This window comes from Somniosus microcephalus, chromosome 26 (assembly GCF_052327205.1).
Source record: "Somniosus microcephalus isolate GS21.2 chromosome 26, FLI_Smic_1.0, whole genome shotgun sequence".
In the NCBI taxonomy this organism is placed as follows: Eukaryota; Metazoa; Chordata; class Chondrichthyes; order Squaliformes; family Somniosidae; genus Somniosus; species Somniosus microcephalus.
In genome coordinates, this window is record NC_141012.1 from 31,961,650 (window position 1) to 31,985,469 (window position 23,820).

Here is a 23,820-nt window from a genome sequence, read left to right on the forward strand (position 1 = left end):
TGTAATCAGTAAACTGACATTGTTTCTCACATACACATACACAAACAGTCCTCTATCTTATACACATGGGCTAGAATTTCCCAGGGCCGTGGAGGCAGGAATGGAGGCATGTGGGGTGTAGAAATCGGGGGGCACGAAGCCATCCCGCCCCAACTCGCCTCCATGCCCATTTCCCAGGAGGCGGGTACCCGACCTGTGCTGGGAGCCACCTCCCCGAGGCAGGAAGGGGATTAGTGCCAATTAACTGCCTGTTAACAGGTAGTTAACAGGTAGTTAACAGGCAGATTTTAGCCTAATCCCTATTTTTATCCCTGAGGTGTGGGCTTCCCGACGGCTCCAAACCACGCCAAGTTAGCGAGGCGGACTGTCGGGCTGAAGGACTTGGAGGGTTCGAGATGTCCGGTGTTCAGGTGAGTGATGGGTGCATGAGTGCAGAGGTAAGTGTGTTTGGTGTGTGTAAAGTGTTTAAATAAGTTTTACTTACCTTTACTTACTAATGCAGGCTTCCTTCCTTCAGGCCTCGGGAGTCCCTCAGCCCACCGGCACAGAAAGCAGAATGGCCGCGAGCTGTCAAAAGCTGCAGCCTTTGCTTTCTGTTCTGGAGAGATCTCTAAATCAGCCTGAGAGGAAGGAATTAACTTGGAGTACAGATTGTCAGTGTTTGACAGCTTCAAACAGCTGTCAAATGCTGATATTTCATCTGTCAAAAGCTCTTGACAGATGAAATGTCAATCTGTGACGTCACCTGTTGCCGGGTGGCCCTTAATTGGCCTGCTGAGCCCGCTGGGTGGGCTCAACAAGGTCAATCAAGTGAAAATCGAGTGGGTTGGCCACAACTCGATGGAGGCGGGACTACAGCCTCAAAAGTGGGAGTCTCGCCTCCTACGATAAAATCCAGCCCTTAGTCTCCTTTAAAAAACACTCTATAAACTTTGGAAAAACTCAGCAGGTCGGGCAACATCCGTGGAGAGAAATTTCTCTCCACGGATGTTGCCCGACCTGCTGAGTTTTTCCAGCATTTTCTGTTGTTATTTCGGATTTCCAACATCTGCAGTATTTTGCTATCGTATCACTCTATAAACTTTACCTGAATAAAGCTTTTTAAATTTGTCCTCAAGCTTTTCTTATATTATTTTAAAATACAGGTCAGCAAAAAATAATAGAAACTAAAGAAAAATATTCCTTTACTACAACTGACTGAACAGTCATTATACATGGGAAATTATGTACACTTCACTTATTCGATCAATCCAAATTTAGCTCACAGCTTTCGCAGCTCTGGGTAAGTCCAAACTCAGGCTTATTGTAAAGGTTTTACTTCCCCATTTAGTAAATACTTTAATGGTGGGGATGGAGACGATTGCTGATGTTATGGTGTTTCAACTTAAATAGTGTAACTATAATCTCACAGCGTTCTCCAAAACTGGAGAGACTATTCACACTGCAGCTGTCCTGGTTAAGGTTAGGGTAGAATGGGGGTTAGGGTTTCGGAGGTATGGAGAAAGCGCTTTGCATTCTGCAAAATCTGAGCTGACATCTGTGCAGTTACCACTGCATAGCCTGCAGAAGTCGCTATTGAGAACTACCGTCATTAGTAAATGCACCCTTTACAAAAATAAAGCTTAGCAAACTTTTTAATTCCCGCTTCACATGATGCAACGTACTTCCCCTCAATAATGTATCTATAATAACTTTTTAAAAACTACGTCTGGAGCATGCAACCTGAAGCTACCATGGGTAGAAAGTACTTTAATTCCAACCTAACATGATTCAACAATACCTCCCCTCAATACCATCCACTGACCATACGACCCCGGATGAGGTACTGTGTCCCCAGGCAAACAATGACCCCGGAAGAGTCCCCGGTTCACAAAATGCGTCCCCAAATACCCGAACTTTTAATTTCTCGTGTTGGGAGTTGCACACAAATTTCCTGGGTGTGCTCGTTTGCATTCCCATTACTACAGGTATTGGTGTAAAACTGGTGTACCAGCTAAACTTTCTGGAAACTTCGCTGCAGTGGGGGATTGGGAGTGGGTGGGCATCTCTGGGCCGTGTCGGAATGCGCTTCAATAGTGTGACGTCACATCCGCGGTATTTTCCATTTGCAGTGTATATCTGCAACTGTTAAAATATAGGCTGCTAAAAAATGTTGCCTCGCTACACTGCGCAACTTACGTTTTCCGTCCTGACTACTTCGCTGCTCTCCCACCCTGTGTGTCCCTGGATTTGGTTTAGGAAACATGGTCACCCTAATCTATTGGCTTAAGTGTAAGTAAATATTATAATTATTAATGTAGAAACAGAAAATGCTGGAAATACTCAGCAGGTCAGGCAGCATCTGTGGAGAGAGAAACAGAGTTAACATTTCAGGTCGATGGCCTTTTGTCAGAACTGGAAAAAGTTAGAGATGGAACAGATTTTAAGCAGGTGCAGAGGCGGAAAGAACAAAAGGGAAGGTCTGTGATAGGGTGGAAGGATGACATGACAAAAGGGACGATAGTACAAAGCAAAAGGAGCTGGTAATGGGGCAAGTAAAGAAACAAAAGGTGAGACTAGAAGAGGTGTAAATGGGAATGGCAGAAACATCAACAGCTGCCACGTGCAAAAATAGGGGCAGAGGTTATGGTCTGAAATTGTTGAACTCGATGTTGAGTCCCCCTTCTTAGGCAGTCCCTCGGAACCGAGGATGACTTGCTTCCACATTAAAAATGAGTTCTCAGGTGACTGATGAGTCCAATGCGGGACCTACAGTCTCTGTCACAGGTTGGACAGATGGTGGTTGAAGGGGCGGGTGGGTGGGGTGCTTGGGTTGATGTGCGCTCCTTGCGCTTGGCTTCCGCTTGCTCCCGGCGAAGAGACTCGAGGAGTTCGGCGCCTTCCCGGATGCTTCTTATATTTCTTAAGGCTAAAGGGATCAAGGGATATGGAGAGAAGGCAGGAACAGGGTACTGAATTTGGATGATAGCAAAATACTGCAGATGTTGGAAATCCGAAATAACAACAGAAAATGCTGGAAAAACTCAGCAGGTCAGGCAACATCTGTGGAGAGAAATTTGAGTTGACGTTTTGGGTTGGACCCTTCTTCAAAACTGGAAAGAAAAGAAACTAGATCGGAGGCAGGGCTACGATCGGACAAAAGAATAAAAGAAACAAAAGAAGTAAAAGAGATTAGAAGCTAGATGAGATAGTAATAGGCTGGGATTTAGGTGTAAAGTGTACTGGCAGGGCAAAAGATAGCTACCAGGTGTGAGAGAGAAACAAAAGGAAAGGGGGGGGGGGGAAAGGAGTGGAACAATTACAAGAGAAAATGAAATGGGGGCCGAGCTTATGATCTGAAATTGTTGAACTCGATATTGAGTCCGGAAGGCTGCAGACTGCCTAATCGGAAGATGAGGTGCTGTTCCTCGAGTTCCGGACTCAATATCGAGTTCAACAATTTCAGATCATAAGCTCGGCCCCCATTTCATTTTCTCTTGTAATTGTTCCACTCCTTTCCCCCCCCCGCCTTTCCTTTTGTTTCTCTCTCACACCTGGCAGCTATCTTTTGCCCTGCCAGTACACTTTACACCTAATCCCAGCCTATTACTATCTCGTCTAGCTTCTAATCTCTTTTACTTCTTTTGTTTCTTTTATCCGATCGCAGCCCTGCCTCCGATCTAGTTTCTTTTCTTTCCAGTTTTGAAGAAGGGTCCAACCCGAAACGTCAACTCAAATTTCTCTCCACGGATGTTGCCTGACCTGCTGAGTTTTTCCAGCATTTTCTGTTGTTATACTGAATTTGGATGATCAGCCATGATCTCATTGAATGGTGGAGCAGGCTCGCGGGGCCGAATGGCCTACTCCTGCTCCTATCTTCTGTGTTTCTGTTTCCTCCACTTTGTGCGGTCTTGGGCCAGGGATTCCCAGGTGTCGGTGGGGATGTTACACTTTTTTAAAGAGGCTTTGAGGGTGTCCTTGAAGCGTTTCCTCTGCCCACCTGGGGCTCTCTTGCCGTGCTGGAGCTCCGAGTAGAGCGCTTATTTTGAGAGTCTCGTATCGGGCATGCGGACAATGTGACCCGTCCGGAGCTGATTGAGTGTGGTCAGAGCTTCGATGCTGGGGATGTTAGAACATAAGAACATAAGAACATAAGAAATAGGAGCAGGAGTAGGCCAATCGGCCCCTCGAGCCTGCTCCACCATTCAATAAGATCATGGCTGATCTGATCCTAACCTCAAATCTTCTATCACTCTGCATCCACCCGAACCCATGTGATCTCCCGGGAGAGGCGAAAAACCAGATAAAGACCCAATGGCCAATTTGGGAGAAAAAATTCTGGGAAATTCCTCTCCGACCCATCTAGGCGATCGAAATTCTTCCAGGAGATCACTCTGTCCCTATATTTTCTACAGTACTTACCTTCTGTAAAGGCGATCTCCACCCCAGCCAGGAACAGGGATAAAACCATCTCCTGAAATCTAACACAGAATTAGAACACAGTAGGAGCAGAACAAGGCTACACGGCCCCTGGGCCCACTCCACTACCCACAGGGCCATGACCATTCCGAACCTAGACTCATGTCCAATTTCCTGCCCGCTCCCCGTAACCCTTAATTCCCTTTACTTCTAGGAAACTATCTATTTCTGTTTTAAATTTATTTAATGATGTAGCTTCCACAGCTTTCTGGGGCAGCAAATTCCACAAACCTACCACCCTCTGAGTGAAGAAGTTTCTCCTCATCTCAGTTTTGAATGAGCAGCCCCTTATTTTAAGATTATGCCCCCTAGTTCTAGTTTCACCCATCATTGGGAACATCCTCACCGCATCCACCCGATCAAGCCCCTTCACAATCTTACATGTTTCAATAAGATCGCCTCTCATTCTTCTGAACTCCAATGAGTAGAGTCCCAATCTACTCAACCTCTCCTCATATGGCCTGAGCAAGAACACTGACGTCGGTGCGCCTATCCTGCCAATGGATTTGCAGGATCTTGCGGAGGCAGCGTTGGTGATACCTCTCCAGTGCTTTGAGGTGCCTGCTGTAAAGTACCTAATTAAAAAAATGAGGGGCTGTTCCTTAATTGTAATTAATTTGAATCTACTCCAATGCATGTGGAAATGCAACCTAAAGATAAAACTGTAAATAAATGATTTGCAAGCTGTAGTTCTGCATTCTTCAACCCACCAGCTGGAAAACCTGCCCACGTGGTGTTTATAAGGTTGCTACATTTTGGTCCCGAACAAACCCGGCACGCTTGTACGTAATGACGTCGACAGCGCCGTTGCCGTGGCGACGCCGCCGTGTAGTCTGTTGGCGAGCGTCACGGTGCGGGTGAGTTTTTGCCTGTGGTTCCAGCCCGTTAGCGACAGGAGAGTTAATAAATAGAATGTGCGATAAATCGGTCTGAGTGAAACTCAGCCCGGCGCTTGTAAACGGTAGTAATATCTTTTTTTAAATGTCGGCTGTGGCGAGGTTCCTGAAACTCTGCGCAGCCCGACTGACGCTCCAACTGTCCCCAGCGCTGCCTGCTGCGCCTGCGCTGCCCTGGTGCTGGGCCCAGAGCCATGTAAAGAGCAAGGGACAATTCAAGGGGCAGTAATTGCAGCAACAGGGCCAGCAGAAGCCCCCTAGTGTCGCACTCAGTCGTTTTTTTCTTGGTTCAACAATGCCACTTTTGAAAATACTGTAGCTCCCAACTATGTATTTTAAATATTAAACATTGAAAGGATCTGCTCACCACGAAGCAGTCTCCTCCACACTGGGGGAAGACCAAAGGCAGATGGGGATGACCGCTTTGCAAAAACACCTCCGTTCGGTCCGCAAGTGTGACCCTGAGCTTCCGGTCGCCTGCCATTTTAATTCTCCGCTCCACTCCCACTCTGACCTCGCCGTCCTCGGCCTCTTACACTGTTCCAACTAAGCTCAGCGTAAGCTCGAGGAACAGCACCTCATCTTTCGATTCGGCACTTTAAAGCCTTCTGGCCTCAACATTGAGTTCAACAATTTCAAACTATGACCCCTGCCCCCATTTTTCATGCTGTATGATTTTGCCATTCCCATTTGCAACATTTTATCTTTCCTGCCTCTTACAAAAGCACAGTATGTTCCTTCAATTCCTTCCACACCCCCACACCCCTGTCTCTGCACCTGCTTAATATCTGTTACATATCCAGCTTTTTCCAGTTCTGATGAAGGGTCCCAGACCTGAAATGTTTACTCTGTTTCTCTCTCCACGGATGCTGCCTAGCTTGCTGAGTTTTTCCAGCATTTTCTGTTGTTATTTCAGATTTCCAGCATCCGCAGTATTTTGCTATTATATTCGGGTTTGAGAGATTTGTCTGCCACTTTCTAATCATTAATGTCACTTCTAACATTTCCCCAATATTTGACAGGACTGGTGAAATGTGTAGAGGAAAGGTTAGTTTATAACTTTCATCAGAGCCCCGAGGGCAAATTATATCTTAGAAATTGTTTCATATGTGTATTTGTTATTTTTAATGAATTTAAATGATGCGGGAATTTTTTTGGTATGGGCTCACAACTTTTTCTGCATGACTTTAGAAGATTAGGGACATTTTGGATATAAAGAAAGAAAGACTTGCATTTATATAGTGGCTTTCACATGCCACGATGTCCCAAAGCGCTTTACATCTAATTAAGTACTTTTGAAGTGTAGTCACTATATTGTAATGTAGGAAACACAGCATCTAATTTGTGCACAGCAAGTTCCCACAAACAGCAATGTGCTAATGGCCAGGTAATTTGTTTTATTCATGTTGTTTGAGGGATAAATGTTGGCCAGGACAACCCTGCTCTCCTTCGAATAGTGCCATGGGACCTTTTACGTCTATCTGAGAGGGCAATTCATGTGTACATGGTTGTAACCTGAAAAGTGGACCTGGTGTTGTCAGGTCGACACTTAACCCTTTCCCCATCAGAGCGGACTAAGTGATATACAAAGTCAACGCTTAGCTTTGGTACAGATGACAGACTTCGAGTGAAGGATGGTTCAAAACGGTCTTTATTCACAGGCCTGGGGAGAACCTTCTGAGTCTCTCTCTCAGATTCGACTCCACCGATTCCCTAGCAACAATCACAGTTATACAAAAATCAAACTCCCTTCCCTAGGGGCGGGGATAAAGCTTATCAGCATATACAGAGTTATAGCTAAATGGCAATTATAAACCGTGACATTTCATCTTCTGGCGCTTACAATCCCACATTTCTGTTATCGGTTAGTCCTGTCACCTCCGGCCTATGGGCCCCCATCTTTATTACTTTACAACCCCCATTTGCCCATTAGCCAGGTGGTTTTGCTTGTTGAATGTTTTCTTAAGATAGCCGACTTTGTTAAGGGTGCGAGGCCTTTGCATTCGGCCTCGTCTCGAGTTACTTTCTGCAAAGCAAGCACATCCTAATTAGACTTTGAAGACTGGAACCCTGTTGTTGTGATTTACTATCAGCCAGTCCTTAGGTGCGTTATCTGCATAGTGTTGCCTGCCTGGACAACCAACTCCTCCCTACTCTTCCTTCTGCAGTTTAATCTCTCAGCCTTGAAGTCATTTAATCATGTTTAAACCTTTAGCTGAATAAAGGAAATACAGACACAGACCTCTATATCGTTTAACTCAGGGTAGGGATTAACCCATTATCTCCACCTTGTACATTGGTGCTGCATTATACGTATTCTAGCATTAAAACTAATTATGCCTATGGCTAACATACAAACTAAGGTATAATAGTAATTTGGCTACTTCATACATGGTTTAACATTTCATCCAAAAGATGGCACCTTTGTCAGTGCAGCACTCCTTGAGTATTGCACTGGAGTGTCGGCCTATATTTTGTGCGCAAGTGCCTGGAATGGGACTTGAACCCATACGTGCTACCGACTGAGCCATGGCTGTCACATGAGGTGAATCCGATGACCAGAAACAATTTAGATACTTTGCTCCATTTTTTGTTGCAAATGGATGCTGATCAGAACTCTCCATAGCAGTTAATGTGTGATGATGTCCTTACTGAAAGACCAATCATTATGATGTGAACACAGCAAGTTTAATAATCTGCAATTGATTACCTTATCAAGGCCAGAGATGTCCGTGCTGGTGATTTAACTATCCTTTAATACCTTTACTTCCCAAATAAGTACACATCTTCCTTTTTGGCCCCTCATTCAACTTTGCATCGATGGCCTTTTGGGACAGCTTACTCCACAATCTCTCAATCCTTTGTGTGAAGGTATTTTTCCCATATTCACTTTTAATCAGCTTAGCCATTGTCTTCGGTCCCCGCCACGAACTCCGTTCCCTAGCCACCGACTCCATCCCTCTCCCTAGCATCTGTCTGAGGCTGTACCAGACTGTTCGCAACCTTGGTGTCATATTTGACCCTGAAATGTGCTTCCGACCACATATCCGCGCCATAACTAAGACCACCTATTTCCACCTCTAACATCGCTTGTCTCCACCCCGCCTCAGCTCATCTGCTGCTGAAACCCTCGTCCATGCCTTTGTTACTTCTGGACTTGACTATTCCAACGTACTTCTGGCTGGCCTCCCACATTCTACCCTACGTAAACTTGAGGTCATCCAAAACTCGGCTGCCCGTGTCCTAATTCGCACCTGTTCTGTTCACCCATCACCCCTGTGCTCGCTGACCTACATTGGCTCCCGGTTAAGCAACGCATCAATTTTAAAATTCTCATCCTTGTTTTTAAATCCCTCCATGGCCTTGCCCCTCCCTACCTCTGTAATCTCCTTCAGCCACCCCCCCCCCCCCCCCGAGATATCTGCGCTCCTCTAATTCTGTCCTCTTGAGCATCCCTGATTTTAATCGCTCAACCATTGGTGGCCGTGCCTTCAGCTGCTTAGACCCTAACTCTGGAATTCCCTCCCTAAAGCTGTCCGTCTCTCTACCTCTCTTTCCTCCTTTAAAACGCCCCTTAAAACCTACCTCTTTGACCAAGCTTTTGGTCACCTGCCCTAATTTCTCCTTATGTGGCTCGGTGTCCAATTTTTTTGTCTTATAATGGCCCAGAAATTTGGGTCTCCGCGGGTGAGTACGCACGGGGTACTCGCCCGTAAGCCCAATGGAAGTGCCGGTTTTGTGCATGCACTGCGCACGCGCGGGAAACCGGCACTTCCGTTCCCCTGAAAGAAGGGGTTCAGAGGTGGAACGCGTGCGCCGGAGAGGCAGCGCGTGCGCATCGAACTTACATTTTATTTGTAGGTTTTCCCGGGAGGGTAAGTCTCCAGCAGTTATACTTTTAAAAAGGCCTGCTTTTAACAAGGTAAGTGGTGAATTATTTAAAATTAAAACATTTTTTCCACAGGTTTATTATTTTTAAATACTTTAAAGAAAGGTAAGTTTATTTTTAGCCCCGTTAGAAAATGTAATTAATTTTTTCAAAAATTTTAATTATTGTTTAAAATAGTTATTTCATGTAATTTATAGTTATTTTAAAAATGTGATTTAAAAAAAATAAATTATTTGAAGATTTAGTGATGTTTTGGGGCTTATAGTATTTATAGGTTTGACAGCTCTTCCTGTCAAACTTATGAATGAAGCATTCCCTGCTACCATTGGCTCTCCATGGCCCACGTGATCCCAGGGGACGCATCGAACTAACTGCGCCTCTGGGATACGCAAGCACTGCGCGCCGGCAGTTGGAGGAGGCCCAGGATCGGAATCCCACGCGGGCTCACAGCTCAACGGCCGGCGTGGTAAGTAAGTGCAGGTTGGAGGCTTGCACCCGCGGGAAGCCCCCGACCCGAATTTCTGGGCTAATACTTATAATACGTGTTGTGCGGCACTACCACCGTGCTAAATGGGATAGATTCAGAACACATCTAGCAGCTCAAAACTGGGCATCCATCAGGCGCTGTGGGCCATCAGCAGCAGCAGAATTGTATTCCACCACAATCTGTAACCTCATGGCCCGGCATATCCCTCACTCTACCATTACCACCAAACCAGGGGGTAGAAGAGCATGCCAGCAGCCGCTCCAGGCGTACCTAAAAATGAGGTGCCAACCTGGGGAAGCTGCAACACAGGACTACATGCATGCTAAAAAGCGGAAGCAGCATGCTATAGACAAAGCTAAGCGATCCCACGTTCAACGGATCAGATCAAAGCTCTGCAGTCCTGCCACATCCAGTCGTGAATGGTGGTGGACCATTAAACAACTAACGGGAGGAGGAAGCTCCAAGAATATCCCCATCCTCAATGATGGTGGAGCCCAGCACGTGAGTGCAAAAGACAAGGCTGAAGCGTTTGCAACCATTTTCAGCCAGAAGTGCTGAGTGGACGATTCATATCGTCCTACTCCCGAGGTCCCCACCATCACAGAAGCCAGTCTTCAGCCAATTCGATTCACTCCACGTGATATAAAAAAACAGCTGAGCGCACTGGATACAGCAAAGGCTATGGGCCCCGACAACATCCCGGCTATCATGCTGAAGACTTGTGCTCCAGATCTAGCCACGCCTCTAGCCAAGCTGTTCCAGTACAACTACAACACTGGCATCTATCTGACAATGTGGAAAACTGCCCAGGTATGTCCTGTCCACAAAATGCAGGACAAATCCAATCCGGCCAATTACTGCCCCATCAGTCTACTCTCAATCATCAGCAAAGTGATGGAAGGTGTCATCGACAGTGCTATCAAGTGGCACTTACTCACCAATAACCTGCTCACAGATGCCCAGTTTGGGTTCCGCCAAGACCACTCGGCTCCCGACCTCATTACAGCCTTGGTCCAAACATGGACAAAGGAGCTGAGTTCCAGAGGTAAGGTGAGAGTGACTGCCCTTGACATCAAGGCAGCATTTGATCGAGTGTGGCATCAAGGAGCCCTAGTAAAGTTGAAGTCAATGGGAATCGGGGGAAACTCTCCACTGGCTGGAGTCATACCTAGCACAAAGGAAGATGGTTGTGGTGGTTGCAGGTCAATCATCTCAGCCCCAGGACATTGCTGCAGGAGTTCCTCAGGGCAGTGTCCTAGGCCCAACCATCTTCAGCTGCTTCATCAATGACCTTCCCTCCAACATAAGGTCAGAAATGGGGATGTTCGCTGATGACTGCACAGTGTTCAGCGCCATTCACAACTGCACAGATAATGAAGCAGTCCATGCCCGCATGCAACAAGACTTGGACGACGTTCAGGCTTGGGCTGATAAGTGGCAGGTAACATTCGCGCCACAGAAGTGCCAGGCAATGACTATCTCCAACAAGCGAGAGTCTAACCACCTCCCCTTGACATTCAATGGCATTACCATCGCCGAATCCTCCACTATCAACATCCTGGGGGGTCACCATTAACCTGAAACTTAACTGGACCAGCCACATAAATACTGTGGCAACAAGAGCAGGTCAGAGGCTAGGTATTCTGCGGCGAGTGTCTCACCTCTTGACTCCCCAAAACCTTTCCACCATCTACAAGGCACAGGTAAGGAGTGTGATGGAATACACTCCACTTGCCTGGATGAGTGCAGCTCCAACAGCACTCAAGAAGCTTGACACCATCCAGGACAAAGCAGCCCGCTTGATTGGCACCCAATCCACCACCTTAAACATTCACTCCCTCCACCACCGGCGTACCATGGCTGCAGTGTGTACCATCTACAAGATGCACTGCAGCAACTCGCCATGGCTTCTTCGGCAGCACCTCCCAAACCCTCGACCTCTTCCACCTAGAAGGACAAGGGCAGCAGGCGCATGGGAACACCACCACCTCCAAGTTCCCCTCGAAGTCACACACCATCCTGACTTAGAAGTATATTGCCGATCCTTCATCGTCGCTGGGTCAAAATCCTGGAACTCCCTCCCTAACAGCACTGTGGGAGTACCTTCACCACACGGACTGCAGCGGTTCAAGAAGGCGGCGCACCACCACCTTCTCAAGGGCAATTAAGGATGGGCAATAAATGCTGGCATTGCCATCGACGCCCTGATCCCATAAACAAATAAAAAAAATCTCATGTGAAGCGCCTTGGGACATTTTACTACGTTAAAGGCGCTATATAAATACAAGTTGTTGTTTTTGTTAGTTCGAATTGTAAGATTAAGTCCCCTTGTCCTGAAATCCCCTCCTAGAGGGAAGTGTTGTTCCCTCTAACTTGTCTATTCACATTATCATTTGAAACCCCTCAAACAGATCACCCATTAACCACCTTATCTCTAGGTAATAGAACCAAAATTCACCCAATCTCTCATCATAACTCAGTGCCTTCATTTTGGCAAATCATTGCTGGACTTTTTCGAAGGCCAATGTATCCTTGGAATTGGGTAGCCAAAACTGAACACTGTATTCCAAATGAGATCTACCAAACACTGGTAGTTGCAGTAATACTGCTTTTATATTCTAAACTATATGTGTGGAAGCTAAGCAACTCGTTAGTCTTATTGATTATTTCTTGCACCTACAAGCTAACTTTTAATGACTTGTGTACTTGGATCACTAAATGCCTTTGTTCATCTACTTCCCCAGTACTTCACAATTCAGATTGTACTTCATCTCCCATTCTTTCATCCAAAGTTAATGCACCGTTCTTTTATGTTAACTGCGTCTGCCAACATTCCACCTACTTGCTTAATCTGTCTATGTCCTTTTTCATTATTGTGCTGTCTTCATAATTCACTATACCTGTAAGTGAGTAATGGGATTGTTGAATAGTACCAGTTTTCAATTAGCTTTGTACTTTGTATTGATGTCCAGTAGACTTCCTTAAATCATTTCACATACAACCCGTACACACAGCAAAGGGAGAAGATTTTCATCCCGTCACACTGGGCAGGGTCCTAACCCATCAACAACAACCTGCATTTAGTTAGCGCCTTTAATATAGTAAAACGCCCCAAGGCGCTTCACAGGACTATTATCAGACCAAATTTGACATCGAGCCACATAATGAGATAATGGCCCAGAAATTCGGGTCTCCACGGGTGAGTACGCGCTGGGTACTCACGCGTAGGCCCAACGAAAGTGCCAGTTTCGTGCATCCACTGCGCATGCGTGGGAAACTGGCTCTTCCGTTCCCCTGAAAGAAGGGGTTCAGTGGTCGAACGCATGCGCGCCGGAGAGGCAGCGCGTGCGCATCGAACTTACGTTTTTTTTTGCAGGTTTCTCCGGGAGGGTAAGTCTCCAGCAGTTACACTTTTAAAAAGCAGGTGCAAGCCCTGCTTTTAACAAGGTAAGTGGTGAATTAACAGTTAACAGGAGGAGGAGGCTCCAAAAATATCCCCATCCTCAATGATGGTGGAGCCCAGCACGTGAGTGCAAAAGACAAGGCTGAAGCATTTGCAACTATCTTCAGCCAGAAGTGCCGAGTGGATGATCCATCTCGGCCTCCTCCTGAGGTCCCCAGCATCACAGATGCCAGTCTTCAGCCCATTCAATTCACTCCACGTGATGTCAAGAAACAGCTGAAGACACTGGATACTGCAAAGGCTATGGGCCCTGACAACATTCCGGCAATAGTACTGAAGACTTGTGCTCCAGAACTAGCTGCGCCCCTAGCCAAGCTGTTCCAGTACAGCTACAACACTGGCATCTACCCGGCAATGTGGAAAATTGCCCAAGTATGTCCTGTCTACAAAAAGCAGGACAAATCCGACCCGGCCAATTACCATCCCATCAGTCTACTCTCAATCATCAGCAAAGTCATGGAAGGTGTCATCGACAGTGCTATCAAGCGGCACTTACTCAGCAATAACCTGCTAACTGATGCCCAGTTTGGGTTCCGCCAGGGCCACTCAGCTCCTGACCTCATTACAGCCTTGGTCCAAACATGGACAAAAGAGCTGAACTCAAAAGGTGAGGTGAGAGTGACTGCCCTTGACATCAAGGCAGCATTTGATCGAGTGTGGCATCAAGGAGCCCTAGCAAAACTGAAGTCAATGGGAATCAAGGGGAAAACTCTCCATTGGTTGGAATCATACCGAGCACAAAGGAAGTTGGCTGTGGTTGTTGGAGGTCATTCATCTCAATCACATGACATCACTGCAGGAGTTCCTCAGGGCAGTGTCCTAGGCCCAACCATCTTCAGCTGTTTCATCAATGACCTTCCCTCCATCATAAGGTCAGAAGTGGGGACGATCGCTGATGATTGCACACTGTTCAGCACCATTCGAGACTCGTCAGATACTGACGCAGTCCGTGTCCATGTGCAGCAAGACCTGGACAACATTCAGACTTGGGCTGGCAGGTGGCAAGTAACATTCGCACCACACAAGTGCCAGGCAATGACCATCTCCAACAAGCAAGACTCTAACCATCTCCCCTTGACATTCAATGGCATTACCATCGCTGAATCCCCCACTATCAACATCCTGGGGGTTCCATTGATCAGAAACTGAACTGGACCAGCCATATAAATACTGTGGCTACAAGAGCAGGCCAGAGGCTGGGAATTCTGCGGCGAGTGTCTCACCTCCTGACTCCCCAAAGCCTTTCCACCATCTACAAGGCACAAGTCAGGAGTGTGATGGAATACTCTCCACTTGCCTGGATGAGTGCAGCTCCAACAACACTCAAGAAGCTCGACACCATTCAGGATAAAGCAGCCCGCTTGATTGGCACTCCATCCACCACCTTCAACATTCACTCCCTCCACCACCGGCGCACTGTGGCTGCAGTGTGTACCATCTACAAGATGCACTGCAGCAACTCGCCAAAGCTCCTTCAACAGCACCTTCCAAACCCGCGACCTCTACCACTTAGAAGGACAAGGGCAGCAGACGCATGGGAACATCACCACCTACAAGTTCCACTCCAAGCCACACACCATCCTGACTTGGACCTGTATCGCCGTTCCTTCACTGTCGCTGGGCCAAAATCCTGGAACTCCCTTCCTAACAGCATTGTGGGTGTACCTACACCATATGGACTGCAGCGGTTCAAGAAGGCGGCTCACCACCATCTTCTCAAGGGCAATTAGGGATGGGCACTAAATGCAGGCCTAGCCAGCGACGCCCACATCCCATCAATGAATAAAAAAAATTAAAATTAAAACATTTTTTCCACAGGTTTATTATTTTTAAATACTTTAAAGAAAGGTAAGTTTATTTTTAGCCCTGTTAGAAAATGTAATTAATTTTTTCAAAAATTTAAATTATTGTTTAAAATAGTTATTTCATGTAATTTATAATTATTTTAAAAATGTGATGTTTTTAAAAAAAAAAAAAAAAAATTATTTGAAGTTTTAGTGATGTTTTGGGGCTTACACTATTTATAGGTTTGACAGCTCTTCCTGTCAAACTTATGAATGAAGCATTCCCTGCTACCATTGGCTCTCCATGGCCCACGTGATCCCAGGGGACACATCGAACTAACTGCGCCCCTGGGATACGCAAGCACTGCGCGCCGGCAGTTGGAGCAGGCCCAGTATCAGAATCCCACGTGGGCCCACAGCTCAACGGCCGGCGCGCTAGGTAAGTGCAGGTCGGGGGCTTGCACCTGCGGGAAGCCTCCGACCCGAATTTCTGGGCCATTAGGACAGGTGACCAAAAGCTTGGTCAAAGAGATAGGATTTAAGGAATGTCTTAAAGGAGGAGAGAGCGGTTTAGGGAGGGAATTTCTGAGCTTAGGGAACATGGCAATAGGAGTAGGCCATTCAGCCCCTCGAGCCTGTTCCACCATTCAATTAAATCATGGCTGATCTATATCTTAACTCTGTCTACTCACCTTGGTTCCATAACCCTTAATACCTTTACCTAACTAAAATCTATCAATTTCAGTTTTGAAATTTTCAATTGACCTCAACAGCTTTTTGGGAACGAGATCCAGATTTTCACTACCCTTTGTGTGAAGAAATGCTTTCTGACATCACCCCTGAACGGCCTAGTTCTAATTTTAAGGTTATGCCCCCAAGGACCGAGACAGATAAAGGCATGGCCGGCAATAGCGGAGTGAAGGAAATCAGGGATGTTCAAGAGGTCAGAATTGGAGGAACGCAGAGTTCTCGGAGGGTTGGAGGACTGGTGGAGGTTACAGAGATATGGAGGGGCAAGGCCATGGAGAGATTTGAACACAATGGTGAGGCCTTGCTGCACCACGAGCCAATGTAGATCAGCGAGCATAGGGGCGATGGGTGAACGGGACTTGGTGCGAGTCAGGATAGGGACAGCAGAGCTCTGGATGAACTCAAGTTTCTGGAGGGCGGAAGGTGAGAGGTCAGCCAGGAGAGCCTTGGAATAGCCGAGTCTGGAGGTAACAGAAGCATGGCTGAGGGTTTCAACAGCAGATTATCTGAGGCAAGGGCAGAGACAGGCGATATTACGGAGGTGGAAGTAGGCGGTCTTGGTGATGGAAATGATATAGGGTCAGAAGCCCAGCTCAGGATCAAATAGGACACAGTCTGGTTCAGTCACAGCCAGTGGCCAGGGAGGGGAATGGAATCTGTGGCTAGGGATCGGTATTTGTGGCGAGGGTCGAAGACAATGGCTTTGGCCTTCACAATATTTAAATGGAGAAAATTTCTGCTCGTTCAATACTGTTGGCCAAGCAGCGTAACAAATCAGATTCAGTGGTGGACTCCAGCGGTGGTGGTGAGGTAGAGCTGGGTGTCGTCAGCGTACATGTGGAATCTGACATGTTTTTGGATGATGTCACCAAGTGGCAGCATGTAGATGAGAAATTGGAGGGGGCCAAGGATAGATCCTTGAGGAACTCCAGAGGTAACAGAGTGGGAAGAGAAGCCGTTGCAGGAAACTTTCTGGCTACGAATGGATAGCTAAGAATGAAACTAGGCGAGGCAGTCCCATTGAGCTGGACAATAGAGAGGTGTTGGAGGAGGATGACGTGGCCAACCGTGTCAAGGGCTGCAGATGGGTTGAGAGGGATGAGGAGGGATAGTGCACCATGGTCACAGTTAAGAAAGTCCTTCCAAATAGGATTGGTGACTGTAAATGTAAAATTTGCTTCTTAGAATGTGCTATTTTTGATTTTAGCTTTGTGGTGCTTTCATTTGCAAATATTAATAGTTTTGTTTTGGTTTTAAGTTAGTTTTCACCTAAATTTATATGGTACTAACTAGTTTAATCAACTTCTCTCCCACCCATACCTCAGCACATGAGACAACCCATTACTTCCACTGCGTTGCATCCAGCAGATCATGCTCTAGGTTTTGCCAGAACAACAACCCCTTTTTATGCGAACAGGTTATTAGCCTGACCAGGAGACCCGGCTAGATGTGATGGGGGAATCGCCATTCCACTCCCATCGCACACGAGTACTCCACTCCCATCGGATGCGAGCACTCCGCTGGATGTCACCCCAGTATTCAGAGCCCGGAACGCTTGTCTTCACTTGCTGGAGGGAGTTTAATCAACTCGAGGCTGCAAATTTCTAATCCAAAATGTCAACGAAACTTTTACATTCTACAGAACCTACTGATCTGGAAATCATTACCTCCTAGTATTGTTGATGCTTGTTTCCATAATGTGAATGTAAACGACTTAGTGTAGTCGTAGGTTGACTTGAGGGCTTGTGCCTGTGATTCCTGGGTGATGAAGCAATTTGTAATGAAGCCCAATGCTTTGGTTAAGTTCCAAAATACATTCTAACACCGTGCCAGATCTGGCATAAGGTGTGCAAATTACAAAGACGTGATGTTGAGGAAAGGAGGTTAGGACCTGGTTTTGAATCCAGCGTGAGATTAAAAGCCTCTCCTGACAGCTGTAAGAGTTTTGGGTAGCTTTGACTCAGTGCTTAGTGGCTATAACCCGTCCACACAAACCTCGTACGTTTTGCCATGAATTAGCATTAAATTGTCAATCTCATTCAGAGAGGCCATAAGGATGACTAGTATAAGAAATGGAAAAAAGTATAGGTGCAATGATGGGTGGGGTTCTTTTAAGGTTGGTGTTAAGATATACAGGAAACTCTCGTTTAAACGGCACCTACATATCCAGAATTCTCTATTAACCGGCAAAATTCTCACTCCGAAAACACCTCAATAACCGGAAATGTTGCGGAGTCCGAGTCCGAGTCTCCCGCGGTGGCCGAGTTAGTCAGTGGGGGTAGTTCTCCAAACTGCCACTACTCGGCTTCTTGGCGCTGTCAGAAGTCCGAACACCTCAATAACAGGAGTCTGACTCTTTGTTTGTTCAAAATAGCCTCGGTAGATAACCCTCTCCGTCAACCGGAATTTTTAATCAACCGGCACCATTCCGGTCCCGTCGGTGCCGGATACCAAAGAGTTTCCTGTATTGTTAGGACAGACTAGAGTGAACCTTACTGTTCATCCAGCAATGGTATACTTGAGCAACTAGTATTGGGTGTAAAATGTAGAGAAGACTTCCAATTCCTGTTGGTTGCAGCCTTCATCTTGAGCTCAAAGTTCCCCCAATAATGTAACTATAGGAAGTACAGTTTGATAATGGAGCTTGTACTCTAATGTATTTCTTTATTCAGAGGTTCCGGTTAGATTCCATTGCAACACCTGAACTACCGAGTAAGTACTTAATGTGTTTATAGTTATTTTGAAAATCAAGGAACTAAAACTGAAGTTTTTGTGGTAGAACTAAAAACAGAGAATGCTGGAAACATTCAATAAGTCAGTCAGTATCTATGAAGAGAGCAGACAGGTTAACATTTCAAGTGTAACCTTCGTCAGAACTGGTAGCTGTTAGTGTCTATGATTGAAAATTTAATGTTGCATGTTTTATGCTGGTTAGTGGTATTCTGCTTCTATATATTATGAAAAAAGGCAATATATGCAGAGTAAAGGTTACGTGTGTCCTAACTTGAGAAACCCTCTGAAATGTAAAGTTATCTAGTCTGCTGAAGAGCATTTTATAAATAGTCATATTTTACAAAATGTTTAACAAAAATAATTTCTGCCATGCTATATAGGCACAAAGCCTACATCTTAGTTTGTCAGCTTTTTCATGATTTTTAATACATTAACAATTGAATCTTTTTGTTTTTAGCTGTTGAATAAATATGATACAAGTACAATTAAACCATACGGCTGTCACATCGTGCAGAACATGAATTTCATATGCATATGATGAAGTCAAGAAAATCCTATTGATACAGAAACCATTTCTCGTTTTTTTGTGTGAACTAGTACTGTACCTGCGCAATGAACAATCAATAAAACCTTTTTAACATTTTGTAACAATGGATAAAAATCGGAATCCCACACAGAGGAGAAAGCTGTTTAACCCAGGAGCTTCCACCCTGCTGAAAGAGGTGCCAGAGGGACCATTTCCTCTGGAGGAAGGAGAGGATTTTCACTTGAGTTTATATGACCCATTGGAGTCTGATTCTGACAGCTTAATTCAAGAGAGGCAGTGCCAACTGGAACTGCAGCATCGCATTCAGGAGAATGAAGAGATGGTAACTCGAACTTTAGAAGACACTGAATTTGACGCTGAGAATGGGGATGAGGATGGATGGAATCTCTATGATAGTCTGGAGGAAGCAGAAGCTGAAAATGAGCCGGATAGAGGCAAGATTGAAGCTGAGCACAAGGACAATGACAAAACAAGGTAATTGTTCATTTTGACCATGTATTTAAACTATTTTTTTTCTTCCCCTAGCTATCTCCCAAATTTCTCTCTTGAATCACTGGTTAGGCCTCAGCTGGAGTATTGTGGACAATTCTGGGCACCGCACTTCAGGAAAGATTTAAAGGCCTTAGAGAGGGTACAGAGGAGGTTTACCAGGATGTTACCAGGAATGAGGGACTTCAGTTATGAGGAGAGGTTGGAAAGGTTAGGACTGTTTGCCTTGGAACAGAGAAGGTTAAGAGGTGACAATTCCCTCTGGTGAGTGGATCAATAACCAGAGGTCAGAGATTCCAAATCATTGGCAAAAGATCGAGAGGGGAGAGGAGGAGAATTTTTTTCACTCAGTTGTTGGGATCTGGAACGCTCGACCTGAAAAGGTGGTGGAAGCTGATTCCATAAATAATTTTAAAAGATGTTGGACGGGTACTTGAGGAAGAGGAACTTACAGGGTTATGGACAAGGAATGGGGATTTGCGACTAAGCACCACTGCTCTTTCTAAGAGACAGCACCGGCACGATGGGCCGAATGACCTCCTCCTGTGTTGTAAGATTCTGTGCTTCTCGGTATTGACTCTTGCTGGGCTATGGTTTCATTGGCACCAGTAGGTCTTTGCTACCTCATCCAAGTAGCCATTCATCATAATTGCACATGGCCCATGCACAGCCAATTGTGTATCGCCTAACCTCCCTGCTCAAAGCTATCCTCTTGCCATAACATGCTCTGTACTTTACATGTTACCCTTTCTTATTATTTAAGTTTTGGTCACTGTATCCTTCGGGCTTGTACCCAATATCTTCCTTACAGGGTGTGTTCTAAACACTTCTGGCCACCACTACTGAGCCTTCTTTGGATTCTAGCACTCAGCATCATATGGAGTGTTGATTGGACACTGGCCTCATACACGCCTTTCACATCCCATAACACATCTCTCCTCCTCCAGATTGGTTTCCATAATTTGTCAAAACACTCAGGGCTCGATTTTTGTCAATGGGGAGCTTTTGGAGGCGGGACTCCCACTTTTTGGGTTGTAGTCCCGCCTCCATCGACTTGTGGCCAACCCACGCTACTTTCCCTTGATTGACCAGCGGGCTCAGCAGGCCAATTAAGGGACACCTGGTTACTGGTGACGTCAGTGATTGCCATTTCATCTGTCAAGAGCTTTTGACATGCAAAATCAGCGTTTGACGGCTCTGTGAAGCTGTAAACACTGACAATCTGTCTTCTAACTTGAGTCCTTCTACTCAGACTCAGTTAGAGATCTCTCCAGACCAGAAAGCAGAGGCTGCAGCTTTTGACAGTTCAGCGGCCATTCTGCTTTCTGTGCCGGTGAGCTGAGGGACTCCCGAGACCTGAAGGAAGGAAGCCTGCAGGAGAAAGTAAAGGTAAGTAAAACTTATTAAAACACTTTACACTTACCTCACACACTTACCTCTGCACACATCACTCCCCTGCACAACGAACATCTCGACCCCTCCAACCCCTACAGACCGACGGTCCTCCTCGCTGACTTGGCGTGGTTCGGAGCCGTCGGGAACCCCACACTTCAGGGCTAAAAATAGGGATTAGGTAAAAAACTGCCTGTTAACAGGCAGTTAATTGGCACTAATTCCCTTCCCGCCTCGGGGAGGCGGCTCCCAGCACAAGTCGGGTACCCGCCTCCTGGGACATTGGCACGGAGGCGGATTGGGGGCGGGATTGGTTCCTGCCCCTCAATTCTGCAATTTTCCCACCACTCCCGCCTCCAAACCCACCTCCTCGGGGCTTGGAAAATCGAGCCCGCAGAGTCTAGAACAATGGATCCTTTCACTTCTCTTACATCCTCCTTTGCTCAGTGTACATCTTCCCAGGTATGGAAACAGTTCCCCAGCTTTCACCTCGTCATCGTCAATGGCCACTTTCTTCAGTCTTTCTGAACAGTTTTCTGCTTTTTCTGTGGGCATAATCTTTTTTGGGAAGCTGATGTTTAGCCCCATTACTTTTCTTCAGCTTCTTCTCCCCTCCACAATCTTGACTAAATTCCTACCTTCTGAAAATGCTGACTGATTCATCCTATGGTATTATACAGCCGCTCAGTTCCTCAATCAAGCGGTCGTGTTGTTATTTAGACACCGTGCGGCAGGCTATTCAGTCATGATAGGTTAACAGCTGAGCCATATCCTGTTCTCATCCATTGTCCACAGACATCAACTTTTCACCATGGTTCACTGGTTAACAGTCAGAAACATGGCCGATTTTTTTTTTCCCCACTCTAACCTAGGGTAATTATATCACCCCATACCTGACCTGGCTGGGATCAGCAAGTCAAGCACAGACCAGGGGTTAAACCGCAGACACTCAACTCTTTCATAATCATCATGACTGCAATCAAGGATGTGGTGAAAATGACAACATTATCTGCTTATTCTTCATCTAATTACCAGCTTCTGTTGTTCCCTTATACCTTCAGGCTCATCACATTCAGTGTCTCAACTTCCCACTGCCTCACTCATAATTTGATTTAAGGCAATACTGAACAAGGCAGGTACACAGTGATGAGCTGTGTGCTAAATATCCACAGCCTGGTCCTGTTTGGACAGCAGTGCAGTACCTCTTTCACACAGTGGGTGGTGGGACTAGTCTTTGTTCTTTACAGAAGAGTGAGCAACAGTTAAAGGCAAGCTGTGCCTCTTTTATTGGTTTTTAATCAGATATTACAAAATAGATTCCTTCAACATAAATTTACATTTTAATGTGCTCATTAATATAAGATAAACATATGGGGAAGCACAGCAAGCATTGTGACATCACCATGCTAAATAATATACTGTACACAGTTAAGTGTAGAATTAGACACCATCTCAATTTCCAGGAGTCCAACATTTACTTCCAGGAATTTTGAAGTTGGAAAAATCTTGGTGCGGTAATGAAGTTCCTTAGCAAATCTGGCAAATTTATCTTTGATGTTGCCACAAGACATTTCCTACAACAGTGACTACACTTCAAAAGTAATTCATTGGTTGTAAAGTGCTATGGGACATCCTTAGGTCATGAGAGTCACTATATAAATGTAAGTGTTTATTTCTAAATGCATGAAATGAGCATGTCAGGAATGAGCAGATTATTATTTGAATGGCAATAGATTGGGAGAAGGGGAAGTGCAACGAGACCTGGGTGTCCTTGTGCACCAGTCGCTAAAGGTAAGCATGCAGGTGCAGCAGGCGGTTAAGAAGGCAAATGGTATGTAGGCCTTCATAGCGAGAGGGTTCGAGTACAGGAACAAGGATGTCTTGCTGCTGTTGTACAGGGCCTTGGTGAGACCGCACCTTGAGTATTGTGTGCAGTTTTGGTCGCCTTATCTGAGGAAGGACGTTCTTGCCATGGAGGGAGTGCAGCGAAGATTCACCAGGCTGATACCTGGGATGGCAGGAATGACGTATGAGGAGAGATTGGGTCGATTGGGCTTGTACTCACTGGAGTTTAGAAGATTGAGAGGGGATCTCATTGAAACCTATAAAATTCTGTCAGGCCTGGACAGACTAGATGCAGGAAGGATGTTCCCGATGGCCGGGGAGTCCAGAACCAGGGGTCATAGTCTAAGGATAAGAGATAAGCCATTTAGGACAGAGATGAGGTGGAATTTCTTCACCCAGAGAGTGGTGAACCTGTGGCATTCTCTACCACAGAAGGCAGTGGAGGCCAATTCATTAAATATATTCAAGAAGGAGTTGGATATATTTCTTAAGGCTAAAGGGATCAAGGGATATGGGGAGAAGGCAGGAACGGGGTACTGAATTTGGATGATCAGCCATGATCTCATTGAATGGCGGAGCAGGCTCGAGGGGCCGAATGGCCTACTCCTGCTCCTACCTTCTATGTTTCTATGAGCCACACAAACACATTATATAAGCAGCTTTAGTTTATGGACTTTGTAACTGTCAGGGGTGAGAGGAACACACATTAAGTGACTGGTACAATGGACCATTTTCTGGAATGCCTTTAAAATCATTTGAGATTTTACGTATTGAATTAAACACATCGGCCTAGAAATTGGGTTGGTGCGCCAAAGTGGCGCAAAAGTCGCCTGAGTGCAGGATTTAGCGCAGCGTTCGAGGCTTCAGCGATCGTCAGATATTCAGTTTCATTGCCCCTTGAGGGAGACAGGGCGCGGCTCGAAGCGCTCCCCGTCCCTCTTAGGGCGCTGAAACTGAATATCGCAGCGCAACGTGCCGCAGCGCCACACGCTGCGGCATGGCACGCTGCGGTACTGCAGGCCTTCCTCCCACTGTTAAGGGGGAGGTGCCTGCAACAGCGCGATCCCCGCTCGCGAGTGCCGACAAA

At 46.0% G+C, this 23,820-nt stretch overlaps 1 protein-coding gene across 2 annotated transcripts in view; it reads left to right on the plus strand.

The window, feature by feature from the left end:
• The first annotated feature begins 2,098 nt into the window (after nt 1-2,098).
• Nucleotides 2,099-23,820, plus strand: part of jhy (junctional cadherin complex regulator) — a 120,358-nt gene continuing 98,636 nt past the window's right edge. Inside the window, exons 1-2 of one of the 2 annotated variants that reach the window (XM_085968045.1) lie at nt 2,099-2,271; nt 18,918-19,481. In XM_085968045.1, the coding sequence (XP_085824171.1) occupies nt 19,111-19,481 (371 nt within the window). In that variant the 5' untranslated portion in view covers nt 2,099-2,271; nt 18,918-19,110. Of the gene's footprint in view, nt 2,272-5,224; nt 5,316-18,917; nt 19,482-23,820 lie in introns of those variants that run through there. The other variant, XM_085968044.1, reaches the window with a different exon arrangement.